At 45.3% G+C, this 14,657-nt stretch overlaps 1 protein-coding gene across 5 annotated transcripts in view; it reads right to left on the minus strand.

Annotated features, from left to right (window-relative positions):
- Window positions 1–9,719: 9,719 nt before the first annotated feature.
- Window positions 9,720–14,657, minus strand: part of MDH1B (malate dehydrogenase 1B) — a 30,016-nt gene continuing 25,078 nt past the window's right edge. For 4 of the 5 annotated variants that reach the window (XM_046658843.1, XM_046658841.1, XM_046658844.1 and 1 more), the window contains 3 exons: window positions 13,474–13,542; window positions 12,437–12,502; window positions 10,952–11,650 (listed from right to left, as the gene is read on the minus strand). In XM_046658843.1, coding sequence (XP_046514799.1) covers window positions 11,598–11,650; window positions 12,437–12,502; window positions 13,474–13,542 — 188 coding nt within the window. In that variant the 3' untranslated portion in view covers window positions 10,952–11,597. Of the gene's footprint in view, window positions 10,624–10,951; window positions 11,651–12,436; window positions 12,503–13,473; window positions 13,543–14,657 lie in introns of those variants that run through there. The other variant, XM_046658842.1, reaches the window with a different exon arrangement.

Consider the following 14,657-nt stretch of genomic DNA (forward strand, 5'->3'; position numbering starts at 1 on the left):
TATCCAAGGATAGCCTTTCTTTTTGAAAAGTATTAGTATCTCACTGCTCACTGCTGGTTTCTTAAAAAGAAAAACTTGGGACATTTTAAAAAAATGGAAATTGAGGGGCTGGCCCTGTGGCAGAGTGGTTAGGTTCACACGCTCTGCTTCTGTGGTCCAGGGTTTTGCCGGCTCGGATCCTGGGTGTGGACATGGCACCGCTCGTCAGGCCATGCTGAGGCGGCGTCCCACATGCCACAACTACAGGGACCCACAACTAGAACATATAACTATTTACTGGGGGAGAAAGAAAAGAAAAAAAAAGGGAAACTGATGAGCCATGGGGCAAGAATTGGATCAAGTGGACGGGAAACAACTGTTACTTGCTTTTCTCCTTGAAATGATGCTGAGTTTTCAGGAACAGATAAAACTGTAGGAAGAGAGAAGTCTGTCTCACATGAAATCTATATCGGTTTGAGTGCTGTAGACAAAGTTGAAAGCATATTTAGAAGTTTTCTATTCCATTATATCTGCATCAAAACATAGCATAGTATCTGAGGTCCTGGCAACAGAGGGATGGTGGAATGTCCCCCTGACGGCTGCCAGGTGGAGACTACAGTAGATCTCTGGCGTTGATTAATCATGTGGATCAAGAATTTCGGTAGCAAAAAAATAAGAAGTTGCCTGTGACGTTCCAGTCAAAATGATGTAATTGAATTGACAAATGTTCAAGTACATGAGGATGAATTAGGGTAAGCTGGAAGGTACTTTAAGCAAATGGGCAATTGATAGCCCTGAGCTCTCAGCCTGGTTGGTTTTGGGCGGGCTGAGATAAAAGATCCCAGGACTGTTCTGGTTTCGCCTACTTCTGTTGACTGGAAGTTTTTAGTTACCGTTGCAACTCCTGGTTCAAGCTCAGATAAACTTGGTTACGTCAACACTTTTTCTTTTCTTTTTTTCATGGAATGCTTTGGGTTATAAATCAAAACCAGTTATTGCAATTTTACAACATCATTGACAACTGAGAGGAGGGCATTTTTTGCTAGTATGGTAGTAGTTTCTGTAAATCATGACTTATAGTTGACACTGTCTTTACCTTCTGAAACAGAGCAGCCCACCTTGAGGAAGCAGGTGGGAAGAGGGTTCCATCTTCCTACACAATGGCGACTTGCCCTGGTTTGGACATACAGGCCCCACACCAACCAGGAGCTGAGTGACTGTGCCTTCTTGTGCTTGGGCACTGCTTTTTGAGGCAGCCAGTGTTCTGTTAACTCTCTATCTGATAGCTATGTACACATACGTGTGAAAACTCTTAACTCCCAAGAGAGAAAGAAGAGCCTTAACACATCACACTCTAAAATGTGTAGATAGTCTTTCATATAAATCACAGGATAATTTTATATACATGTTTACATACCTGATAAACAATTTCAGGGAAAATTAAGTTACAAAAATTGATTCAAGAAAAGGGAACCTTTGTACTCTGCTGGTGGGAATGTAAATATGTACTGCCATTATGGAAAACAATACGGAGATTCCTCAAAAAATTAAAAATACCGCTACCATATGATCCAGGGAAGCCACTTTTGAATCCAAAGGAAATAAAATAAGTATCTCTCAGAGATATCTGCGATCCTATGTTCATTGCAGCATTATTCACTGTAGCCAAGATATGGAAACAACCTAAGTGTTCATCAGTGGAGGGATGGATAAAGAAAATGTGGTATATACAGACAAGGAAATATCATTCAGCTTTGAAAAAGAAGGAAATCATCTCATATGCTACAATGTGGATGAATCTGGAGGATATTATGCTAATTGAAATCGTTACTGAACCAAAGTGGGTTTGCTTCTTGGTGAGTTGAAATCAAAGCCTTCACCAGAAGTAGTTGTCACACAAAGTAAAATTTATTTGCAGCAAATAAAGGAGACCACAGGGAGTCACTTCCAAAGCTGTGGCTCCCCGAGCAAGGGAAACAGGTGCCTTTATTTCGGATAGGGAATGAATATTCAAAAGGGAAGTTTTGTCATCACATGGAGAGGTGGGTCTTCGCTTGTGCAGGTGCAGTTTGAAAACATGCTCTCACATACATTGCATGTTACCATAATAAAGTCTAAGGTCCTCCTAGGGCAGAGATCTCAGCATTAACATGAAGCAAAGGTAACTTTTGGACAAATCTCGGCCCGTCTGCACAGGTGTTGCTCTTGCGGTGGGGTTTGGGCTGGATCGGGGGCTCAGTGATTGCATCTCTTAACCTAACTTTGAGAAACAGTTAAGTGCTTTTGAAATCTCCTTTGAGTTACTCAAGGCAGTTAGTCGGTGACAGAAGAAGCCAGACACAGAAAGACAAATATCACATCATCTCACTTATATGTGGAATTATATCAAAGGAAAAAGAATAAAAAGTTGACTTCAAAGTAACAGAGCGTAGACAGGGGTTACCAGAGGCTGGGGTGGAGGAAAAGGGGAGATATTGACCAAAGGACACAAACGCCTCCTTCAGGCTTCACCGAAGTCTTCCATGACGACCCTCTCTGAAGGAGCTTCAGCACACCCCTCCATCTTATTCATCACTATCAGCACAGCCTGTGGTCATCTGGGCTCTTTCTATGTTTACTGGTTTATTATTTGTCTTCTCTCCTAGGATGCAAGCTCCTCAAAGGCAGGAACAAGAGCTCCGTGTGGCGGAAAACTTTTCCCTTCTTCCCCCCTAGGTTCTCAGGCTGGCCTAATAACTAAATTGACATAAAACAGATTAACAGGAGAAAAACAAATTTCGTACATAGGAGAACCCCAGAAAGACATGAAACTCTCCGGCAGTCAGGCAATTGAGGCTGAGATGTCATCTGAACTGAGGACAAACGAGTGGGGTCTTGGGTCTCAAAGCGGAGGAAGATAGTTCGCAGGAAAATGAGAGGAGCACCTGTTTGGTGAACAGACGTTTGCCCCGCCGGCAGACTCCAGCAGATGAGTCTTTCGGATTTCAAGATATCAGTTGTTTTTGGTAATAGCTGTCTTCCTGGTTCAAATGCCCTATCATCTAAATTCTTTTAGGCACTTAAGGAGAAGGCAGAAAGCTCTTCTTGAGTCTGCCAGACCCCGATTATCTTCAGCTCTAAATGATCCACGTGCCAAAGTGCTATGTTCTGGGGTGGGTGTTCTGCTCCCCTCAGCTCTTTCCTCTTGTCCCTGTGCCATATTGTGATTATAATAAGTATATATTTGGCCTTTGTCCCCCTTCAGGCACAAAGCTCTTAAAACTCTGGAAATTTCCTAAGTGATGAAGTGTCTTTTGTTGTGTTAATGAGGTGACTTTCGGAAGCACTTGAAGGATGGGAGTTGGTTGCCAGGGGAACCAACCCTGTGATTAGAGAGCTGGAGTCTCCGACCTCCAGGGAGGGGTGAGGGGCTGGAGGTTGAATCAATCACCAGTGGTCAGTGATTTAATCCATCATTTCTATGCAATGAGGCCTCCTTGAAAACCCAAAAGGGTGGGGTTCAGAGAGCGTCTGGGTGGGTGAACTTCTGGAGATTTGGGGGGAGTGGCGTGTTGGAGAGGGTGTGAAGCTCTGCACCCTTTCTCCATACCCTGCCCTATGCATCTCTTCCATCTGGCTCCTGAGTTATATGCTTTTATAATAAACTGGTAATCTAGTAAGTAAAATGTTCACCTGAGTTCCATGTGCCGCTGTAGCATGTTAACTGAACCCAAGGAGCGGGTTGTGGGAACCTCTGATCTATAGCCAGCCAGTCAGAAGCACAGGTGACAACCGGACTTTTGATTGGTGTCTGAAGTGGAGGGCGGTCTTGTAAGACTGAGTCCTTAACCTGTGGGATCCGACCCTATTTCTAAGCAGATAGTGTCAGAATTGAGTTGAATTATAGGTGTGGGGGATCAGAATTGGCCACCCCAAAATGTGTCTCTTTGGCTTGATTACTTTCAAGAACAAAAGACTCTGAAAGAAATTCTGACCACCCCCTCAACTGCCTGAAAGAATTTAAAATAGAAGGGCCTGTTCCAGGAAGGAGCTAATGCCATAACATAAGGTAACTGTAATGTAGGGTCAAATGAGTCTCTCAGGTCACATTGTCTACAGTTGGTCCATTTGCATTTCCATCTCCATGTAAATTGCCTTCCTCCCCCTTGAAGTCTCAAACCACTACTCTCAACATCCTCCTTTGTCCTTTAGCTGAAAATGGTATTTAAGGTGGCGGCTTTGGCCATTCTGGTGAGTTACTCAGCTTTCCTGGGTTTCTCCCATGTATACATGTTACTAAACTTTGATTTTTCTCCTGTTACTCTGTTTCATGTCAATTTAATTCCCAGACCAGCCAGAAAGACCTGGAGGGTAGAGTAATCATCTTCCTCCCCTACATAGGACAACTAGCTAGTGTCAGAGAATTGCTTGTTGGTGGGGGCGGGGGGACCCCCACTCATTGGGATTGGGAGCAGAGTTACATCCTGTATCTTCAGTGCTTGCTTCCCACACTGCGTGACCCATGATAAAGCACTCAAGAAATGTGTTGAATGAATGAATCTGAGAGAGAGTGCCCTGTCCATGATCTCAACCAGTCTGTGGTGTATATGGATTTATTGTGGAGACAAAACTTAATTAGAATTAGAGTCTGAGGTTGTCTGATTCCAAAATCATCTAAATACTTCTCCTTGCTCTGACTCCAGCCTTCTGACTATAACCTGTGTCTCCATGCAGCTCGCACAGGTGAATGCTCAGTTAGGGCTGTGGACATCTGGTCCTCTTGGTAGCTCTATTTTATATTTAAGATTTACAAATTGGCATTCTTGTTCTATCAGTAGTCATGTTGGCTTTGTTGTGTGAGGATCGTTAGTGATGCCTGCAAACTCCACGTCTAACCTGCAGAGATGGAGCGCAGGCTTGGGTGGCGGGTTTTGTCAAGGTGCCATCACCCTAGGAGATAACCTTCTCACCTCCTTGGAGACTTGCTGGTTTTCCTTTTCTTTTATACTTCAAGAATTAGTAATGAGTATTAGCAGAATTAGAAGAAAGGGGTCGAAAACATGTATTGATCACAACCGTGTGTCAGACATTGTTGTAGGTGCTCAGAAAACATCAGAGACCAGATGGAGATCCCTGACATTCTAGCGCGGGAGATGGGCAATATAATAAGCATATTATATGAACAAACAATAATAAAGTTAGACTTTTGTAAGAGCTATGGAATAAAACAAAAAGCAGAGCAAGACAAGGGGTTTGAGATTGCTGAGAGGGGCAGACTGCAGTGTTAAATAGTGTCGGGGAAGGAAAATAATTTCCCGCTACCCTTCTAAGGTTCTTGGCTGTGACAAGAGATTGTCACATATTGAGGTATACGGAGTAACATTCGAGTTCAAAACTGATTCGGCTTGAACTAGAAAGCCTGACTTATGGCCCATCAAACATACATCGTACATCTGCTTATCCAGTAAAGTAAGGAATCTCTCTCGAGATAAAGAATGCTTCCTTCCCCTCTTATGCCCTATTGGTAACGTCCTATTGGTAAGGCCTGGATTAGTCCCTTTCCTGGCATCATGGTCACATTCACCTGCTAACCTGCAACTGAATACCTCTCTGAAAATGTATCCTGGGTGTGTTTAATGTATCTTCTTTGTTCTAAAAAGATAAGACTGTACTGAAACTCAGTCTTCTCTGGAACACCTTCCAAGGCCTTCCTGGGTTATAATCCTCACTTTGGTTCATAACAAACTCACTCCGATTTTGATTTATAGGTTGGTCATGGATTGTGTCGACAGCTGAGACCCCCTGTCAGAAAAAACAGGTTAACAGGAGAAAAACAAACAAGTCTAATAACATGTATACCTCCTGTATACACGGGAGAGACCCAGGAAAACTGAGTAACTCCCCGAAACGGCCTGGGCCACCACCTTAAATAACATCCCCAGCTAAAGACAAAAGATGTTAGGGGTGAGAGATAGGCCAGTTTATGGGAGGTGGCCAGGAAAAGCACAGTAAACAAGGGTGAGGTTGTTATGTAAATTTAAATCTTTGCTTTCTCTGTTGATAACAGTTTCTTGAGATTTAGAATCATCCTCTTCCTGGTACAGAATGGGGAACACCCTTACAAATGGAGATTTCCCTTATAAATGTAAATGTCTCCCACGGAAGGGTAACTTCTACTCAGCTTTCAGAGATTCACCTGTGTCTGCTGTTTCTTTAAAATAACCAGTTCAAACAAATCAATATGCCAAAAAGGCATATTTTGGGATGGCCTATTTTGCTCCCCTTCAATAGCATGGTACATGTAGGCTTCATTAAGAAAGTGAGATTTGAGCAAAGACTTGAAGAAACTGAAGGTGTTAGCCAAGTACCATTTAGAGAAAGTGTTCCAGGTAGAGACTCGGAGGTGGGAGAGTCCCTGGCAGATGTAAGATAAGCCAGGATGTTAGTGTGGCCAGAGCAGATGGGATGAGCCTGGGGGAGAGTGCAGGAAAGGAGATCAGAGGGGTGCAAAGGCAGGGGTGAGAACAGACAACACAGGGCCTTTCAGGCCACTGTAAGGACCTTGGCTTCTACCCTGAAGTAAACTGAGAGCCTCTACAGGCTTTTGAAAATAGATGAGGTACAATCTGTCACATTTAAAGAAAGCATCACTTTGACTATAACCCTGAGAACAATCTGTAGGAAGTCAAGGACAGAAGAAGGGAGACCAGTTAGGAGGCTCTGCAATAATCCACAAGGCAGATGGTGGCGGCTTGGCCCACAGTGGTGATGGTGGAGATTGGTTTCTGGCAAATCCATAAGAATATTTTAAAAGTAGAGCCAACAGGATTTCCTAAGAGATTAGGTGTTAATATTGGAGAAAGAGAAGTCAAGGATGACTCCAAGGGTTTTAGTTTGAGCAAATGGAAAGATGAAATTCTCCTTTATTGAGATTCTGTGGGAGGAGCAGATTTGGGGTGGGAGATGTTGGAATTAAAAGACAAATTTGAGACTTGTTAATTTATTTGCCTATTAGCCATTTAAGTGGAAATCTCAAGTAGGATAGAGGAGTGTGACGTTTGGAAGAGATGACCACCTAGAGATGTAAATTTGGGAGTTACCTACGTATAGATGGTGTGTAAAGCCATGGGACTGGATGGGATCATTAACATATGTGTAGATAGAGAAGATAACCAAGGACAGGTCCTTAGGGCACTCCAACATTAAGAGGAGACAAGAGGAGGAACCAGTGTGGGGGATCAGAATTTGCTACCCCAAAACGTGTCTCTTTGGCTTGATTACTTTTTAAGAATGAAAGTCTCAGGAAGAAACTTTGACCTTCCCCATAACTGCTTAAAATAATTTAAGATAGAAGGCTTGTCCCAGGAAGGAGCTATACTAATCTATAGTATAAGATAACTATAGTATAATATAAACTAGGTGTGAAAGACAGGGAGGAACCTAGCAAAGGCCACTTAACCAAGTCCTCTCTATCTCTCATTGTCTTTACAAGGCATGGTCAACATCTGTTTATCAGACAAACAAGAAAACCATGGGAGAGTCGTGCCCTGGTGTAAGACAAGTGAAGAAAGTGTATCAGAGAGAAGGAAATGATCAACCACGTCAAACACATAGGTTAAGGCAGCACAAGGATTGAGAGCTCATCACGGGACTTTTCAATCAAGGTAACTTTTGGGGGCTGTGAATGTAAACTTGATTTGATGGCATTACTTGAGTGTGACTACTGCGTTTTGGTTCTCGAGCAAGACCCACCTGGGTTTGTGGCTGCCTTCTCAGAGATGGGAAGCATAACTACAAAAAGGGAGGAGACTGTGTCCTCTGCAGGACCCCTGCTTACAGCCCCTTTGTATAGAAATCATGCTTCTCTGTACCAGTGAAGTGAGAAAGTTGTGACTAGATACCTCTGTGGGTCATAATTTCTGCCCAGAAGAAATTAACATGAGGGCAGAGCAGGGGCTTTCTCTTGGGAGGGTCACCAGATTTGCTTCCAGTGGCTTAGCTGTAAGTGTGGTGACCTTTCTGCATCCTCTGCAGAATGAGTAAGCATTCAGTCCCAGGACAGAACACTTCAGAGTTAAAGATGCTTACATTAAGGCTAGCAAAGGAGCAAATGAAGGTTATAGATGACATCATCTCCCACGCACACCTGGTAGGGGGTAGAGGGAGGAAAACACTCTTTAACCTACTTCTTCTATTGGAGTCCCATAATGTTCTTCTCTCTGAAATCAAAAGAAAGAAAGAATAATTTGGCCAGGGAGGGAAGGTGGCCACCCCACTGTGCCAGATCTAAAGAGGATTCAATGAGATAAGGTTCAAAGACACTCTAGGCAGGGCAAATGCTATGTGCAAAGGCAGGAGGCAGCAAACCCAAGGCTCACGGGATTGGGGTGGACCAGTTTGGATGGCATTAAGAAGTCCTAAAACAATTTACTGGTAAGTATGGAGAGGAATCTTGTGGTCCGAAAGTGAAATTCAGACTAAAGTATCTGGGGTATAGGCGTGGGCAAAGGGAGATGGCTGACTTAGGAGATGACTGCCCTCAGGCTAGGGCAGTGGGTGTCAAAGCATGGTCCCCAGACCAGCAGCCGTCAGTGTCACCTGAGGACTTGTTAAGAATGCAAATTCTCAGGCCCTGCCTACGACCCACCGAATCAGAAACTCTGGAGATGGGGTCCAGAAATCTGTTTTAAGAGATGATCCTGATTCACGCTAATGTTGGAAACCACCAGCCTAGGACTGAACTAGGCTGATGGCATTCACTAACTGGAATTGGGGAGAATATTAAAAATATAGGAGTCAATACAGGTTTTGAGCCTGGCTGAGTAGAAGTCAATTGTATACATTATCCAAATATATTTCTTATTCATCTGTCTAAAACAAATAACAATAAGAAACTGAGAGAGAGCACCGAAACCCAACCACTAGACTACCAGGGAACAATGAGAAATTGGAAGACAGTTCTCTGTCACGTTGTCCAGCTGCTGGCTGTCAGCATAAATTGTCGTATATAAAAGCATATATTCATGGGCTCTAACTAACAGAACCCACAACTCACAGGGGCTTAAATCATAAAGTTATTTATGATTTATTTGGCAGAAATTTTGAAGTTGGTCCAGAGTTGGTTCAGAGCCTCTTGGGATTCATCGAGGCCTCAGGCCCAGGTGCCTGGCTTTTTCTATCTTTCCACAAAGCCACGCCCCTGGTGGCACCCTGCTGGTGATGTCTCTCATCAGGGCCCCAGGATGGCTGCCCACGCTGCAAGCATTCCGTCCATCCAGGTAGGACAGCATTTTAGCAGGAAGGAGGTAGGTGGAACCTAAGTGCTTTCTCCTTGCACACGGTTCATTCAGTCTGTCTGTCTCCCTCCGTCCCTCCCCGGCACACCTTCAGAAGACTTCTCCTTATGCATCATTGTTCAACACTCGGTCACACGACTGCTCCTAGACCAATCAGTGGCACATAGGACTAGATTAAATCTACCAAGGGTTAGTGCTACCATGCCCTAGGCTTGCGCCCCTGGACCAGCCCAACAGATCAGAGGCCTGTTGGTCACGTGAATGGGGACAAGGTCGTAGGGAGTCCTGGACTAGCAGCGCCGGCTCCCGTTACAAGGATGGACACACTTAGTCTTACTTCCGTGACCCAGAGAGTAACGACGATTCACAGAATGGCTTCCTCTGAGTAATTATTACATTTTCTCCTGAATATTCCTCCCTCAGCCTTTACCACGACAGTCCTAATAACACAGAGGAAGTATTTTTAATAACCTCACATTAAAGTTACTTTAATGGGAAGCCCAGCCTGAGCTTTCCCAAGTTGGTCAATTATGTGCTTCAGGCTCCTGTGAGAGCTGTGCATCGTTGAAGACAAACAGAACAGAAGCCTCTCTGAGAGATCTTTCTGAAATGGCACCGTCATTATTTCTAAATAAATGGCGAACACTAACACCTTCCTCCTGGTGTAATTTCATACCTTATCATAACTGGGGACAAATGTGTGGTTGTGGGTGCAGTGATTAAGATCACCTTGTTCTGTCCTCCTGTGAGGTCCGTCCTAGCATCCCAGTGCTCCTAGGGCGGTGCAAACCTATGATGGTTCATATTCATGCTGGAAAGGACAGCCTGCTGGGGTGGGCTGAATGTTCCCACAGCGTCCTTAAAGAGGAGAAAGTGCCCCCTCCCTCTCTAGCCCTTCCTGGACGCCCGCCCTCTAGAGCTGCGGCTGATTACCTGATCCGTCAGGACCCACAGCGCTGGGAAGACTATCGCTAAGGGGCGGGGCCGCGGCCTTGAAAGGCGGTGCATGTTCACGCGGTATTCTCTGTGCCACCTTTCCTCCCTGGTCCCTGCTGACGAGTGACTGGCACGCCTGATTCAGGGGACGGAACGGGAGGCCTTGCTTGGGCTTCTTGGTCTGAGTCACGTTTTCCGATCTAGCTCAGTGTTGCCATGAAGAGGCTCTGCAGGCTGAGGGCAGCCGCCGCGCCCAGCTCTGCACAGAGCACCAGGCCACGTCCCACCAGTGACGGTTCTTTGTGGTCACTCCTCCGGCTGAGGACCCCACGAGGAGAGGCAGGGAACGGTAGGTTTAGGGCACCAAACCTCACCCAAAGTCCTTCAGACAGACAGACATTAGGTTTTCGTCACCATATCATCAAGTGACATGCTGAATTTGGAAACAAGCACAAGTTAGTCATGGTTTTGACTCACGATGGCATAGAAGCAATGAAGAAGCATCTGAAATTCCCTGGATTTTCAGAAAGTCATTTGTACTTTAGAGCTATTTAAAACTACAGAGAAAGCTATTTAAAACTACAGATATCAGCAGTTTTTAACACGACTGCTGGGCTGTCAAAAGTTCCTAATTGGCATTTGTAGAGGGTCCTATTAGCTTGAAAGCATGAGCGTATTGGTTTGACTACTACTGCTTTAATAAAAGACTGTAATTTTTACTTAAACAATCCAATTACATGGTAAAAATATGCTTTTCTTTCAAAATTCAGTTTATTCAGGCCACAGCTGGTGTCAAGACCTAGAACCTATTCACTCTAAGCTAAAGTAAAAGAGTGATTTATTGTAAAGATAGTTACACCAAGCAAACCCAAGGGAGAGCAGCAGCAGCCACGTCTCGCAAGGGCGGTGAGCCTGGCCAGCCCTGCAGACCTCACAGGCGACCCGTGCCTTCTCCAGCTCACTGCCATCCCCATCACTCCGACACCAACTTACTCACCCACTTTCTCAGTTCAGACGTTTTGGGAGAGCAAGAGAAAACCTGACTGGTTCTCCTTGAGTAAGGTGTGTCTACTCTGGCCCAATCAGTGGAGGCCAAGGAGGTCAGGAGGAAGAGGCTCTCTCAGGAGGATGCATAGGCCAGGAGGCCATGACTGACAACTGTATTTTAATGTAGTTGGGAAAACAGCAACCGACATCAAACAATGTATGGTAAAATGCAGTCAAAGCAAACATATGAGTGGATCCAGGTAACAGGTGATTGCACGTTGACTTTCTGTGTGTGTTGTCACTGTTGTTTAATTGTCTAGCATAATCTGATCTAAGACTGAAGCAAATCTTTCAAATTGTTCTTCCTTAAGTACAGACACTCATGGGTCTTCCTGTATTTAATTACATTACCAAGTAATTTTATAGTTGGTCTAGTGTGATCTGTTGCTGTTCCACACTTTTGCCTTCAGAATCTGTAAAAGGAAGAAAAGGAAAAAGATGTAACTATTTCAACAATGCACTAGGAACTTACATTTCTATTAGCTTTTCTTCTGCTCCCCTCTTCCTCTGTCTCCTGGGCTCCTGTGTGCACTCCAGTTCACAAGCGGGGGGGTGCAGTGTGAGAGCGATTCTTGGAGGGAAGTGAAACCACAGACCATCAAGACATTTTCATAGAGCGAAGTTGCATGCGGGCCTCTTTCCTGACCTCAGTCTGGTTCTGTGCGCAGCCTCCCCTGGCGCCTGTGCTCCTCCTTCTGAATTCTGTCGGCCGCTATACTGTCAGCTCCCTTTCCTTCTGGTCCTGCTTCCACTCCACGCACAGAAGCTAACTCCCCTTGGTTAGCCCCACTCTCACGATGTCCATTTTCAGACTGTCCGTTTTCAGAATGGAAGGTGCAACGGATTTGTTCATTCTATTAGACATTTAAATGCATGTGTGCAGGCATGGGTTAGCATCTTGGTTAGCCAACCACAGAGAAATCTATATCAGCCTTGCTTTCATAAAATATCGTGACAACTCAGCTACATATTTGAAAATCTGGACTCCATTTCTTTACTTATTCTTAGGGAAGATTCGGTTGTCACTGTAATAGGCCTTGTTAGGAAAGCAGGAAGCTAGGTTCTAAGGAGGCACAGGGAGGTGTGGGAGGGGGGTGGGGGCGGTCTGCAGGGGCTGGATCCAGGGGCACTGGACCCTCTTCCACCCAGTTCCATCTACGGAATAAGAAAGACTAGTGACTGTTTTGTCTACCACCTACCATTTGTGGGTTCTTGACTGCGTGGCTTTTCAGAGATGGTTTGAGGAATCAGATCTGAAGAATCTACTGCAGTAAACAGAGAATTAAACAGCAGAGATTTTAGTATTTAAAGCACATCGATGTTCACAGTTATTCTCATTTTCTCCTCTCTTGTTCCTTCTACTCCAAGTTTCTCTGAATGCCTCACTCTTTTAGGAGTCGAAAGATGCTAGATCACTTTTATGTGGAGTCTCCACTCATGACAGTGGCTTGTCCATGGTCCCATGGGCAATATGAGCAAGCAGACATCCTGCCAAACAGCTCAGTGCAGCATCGTTCTACCAACCTCCCCATGAAGCCCTGGTGCCCACAGTGAAATCACTGGGGGACTTCTCAGCGCGTGCCAGCTCCCTCCCACACAGAGAGCTTCAGGAAAGAAGGGGTAAAAAGGGAAACAGATAGATGATGAGTATTTTTTGGATATATGATTTGTATAGGCAGATTTAGAAAATATATGTTTCTACATAAATATTTATAAATATTGTGTGTGTGTGTGTGTGTGTATGTATATATATATATATATAGAGAGAGAGAGAGAGAGAGAGAGAGAGAGAGAGATCCCCAGATTTTCCCTGTTAAGGAGAACTCTGGCTTGGCCCTCTCAGTCCCTTCTTTCATGGAGGAGGACCATGACTTGGACGTCAGCTCTTTGGGGCTTTGTGATGAAGAGCTGAGAAGCGAGGGAAAGGTAGAAGGATGGGACACAGAGGCTGGAGCTGAGGTAGAGCTGAGGTTCGGGTATTTGGGGAGGGTTCGAGGGGAGAGTCTCATGACATTATCATGACATGGAAGCAGTTTCAATATTTAAAATAAAATGCACGCTGCCATTTCTTACCCCTCCTTCAAAGTGTTTACGAAGAGTAAGAAAAGCAGCGGAGTTATTTCAAAGTTCCTTCCACTGCTGGACTGTGTTTGACACAGTGTCCTTCTCTAAGACTGGACAGCACGAGCCATGGCCATCAGGACCACAGAGACTGTTTCTAACCCGACTGACTTACCATCATTTGACATAACGACATCTTTTTCTTCATCTTGGATTAGATCAGAAGACACGCTATCTTGATGTTCTGAAACCAGAATTAGATAAAACATGTTGTGTTTAGAACACAACTAACAACCTGCGAGATGTTCTAAGTCCGTGTTTCAAACTGTTGACCATGACCCAGTGAGAATGCGTCTTACACTGGTCCACGTGCACCTGTGCAGCTGACGGAACAAGGAGAAAGGAACGACACTGGCCCTTTCTTATCTTTTCTATTTACCTTTTTCTTTCTATTCTACTACTCTAGTTCATTGGAACAAATCTCTGGTCTCCTTACTTACTCTTTTATTATCAATTTTATTTTAGTTCAAGGAAAAATGCTAGTTATTAAATTGATTTCATGACCCACTAAATTTTTTTACAACTCACCTAACCCACAATATGGAAAGCACTGTAATATGCTATATTTGATTCTAACACTCATTCCACAAATAGAATGTGGAATCTATTCCAACCAACCTGAAATCAACCCCGTTTTCTCCACTTTCTCGTCATTCAAGTTCTTTAGGTTGCAAAGGATGGTGACCTAGCAGACGGTCTGAGAGCCTAACATTTCAGTTAACGACTCAGATCGCTCTGACGCAAAGACAGGAATACAATTTGGTTCCCTGCCTCCGTCCGGGAAAGTGGCCAGTCCCCTCCCAGACAGGTCTCACAGTCGCCTCTCCGCTCTCACTGGGCCGCAGAGCCCGCGGTTCCCGAGCACGGCCTGCGGCAGCGGGGCAGCCGGAAGGGCAGCGCTGTGCTCCCGCCCAGAGATGCCACGGGTGCACCGGCACTGCCACAGCTGCCCTGGCCGCGGCCCAGCTCAGCACGCTGCTCTGGACAGCGAGGGGCTGCTTGGTCCCCGTCCAGGGGCCAACGTTCGACCCGTGCAGTCCCAGCTTGGGCCCGCCAGCCGACACCACAGTGCTGAGCACTCAGGAGGCACTCAGCCCAATAGCAGCAGACCACCAGGACTCTGACAGCGACCTCACACCTTCGGGACTCTGCCCGAGCCCAGCACTCCACAGTCTTCTGAGTGTGAGTATATGTGGCCTCAGGTTCACACACCTGCTCACACCCTCACCATGCAGCCTCAGGTTCACACGTTTGCTCAGGCCCTCACCCAGCTGCCTCAGGTTCACACGTGTGCTCAGG

Source organism: Equus quagga, chromosome 4, assembly GCF_021613505.1.
Source record: "Equus quagga isolate Etosha38 chromosome 4, UCLA_HA_Equagga_1.0, whole genome shotgun sequence".
Classification (NCBI taxonomy): domain Eukaryota; kingdom Metazoa; phylum Chordata; class Mammalia; order Perissodactyla; family Equidae; genus Equus; species Equus quagga.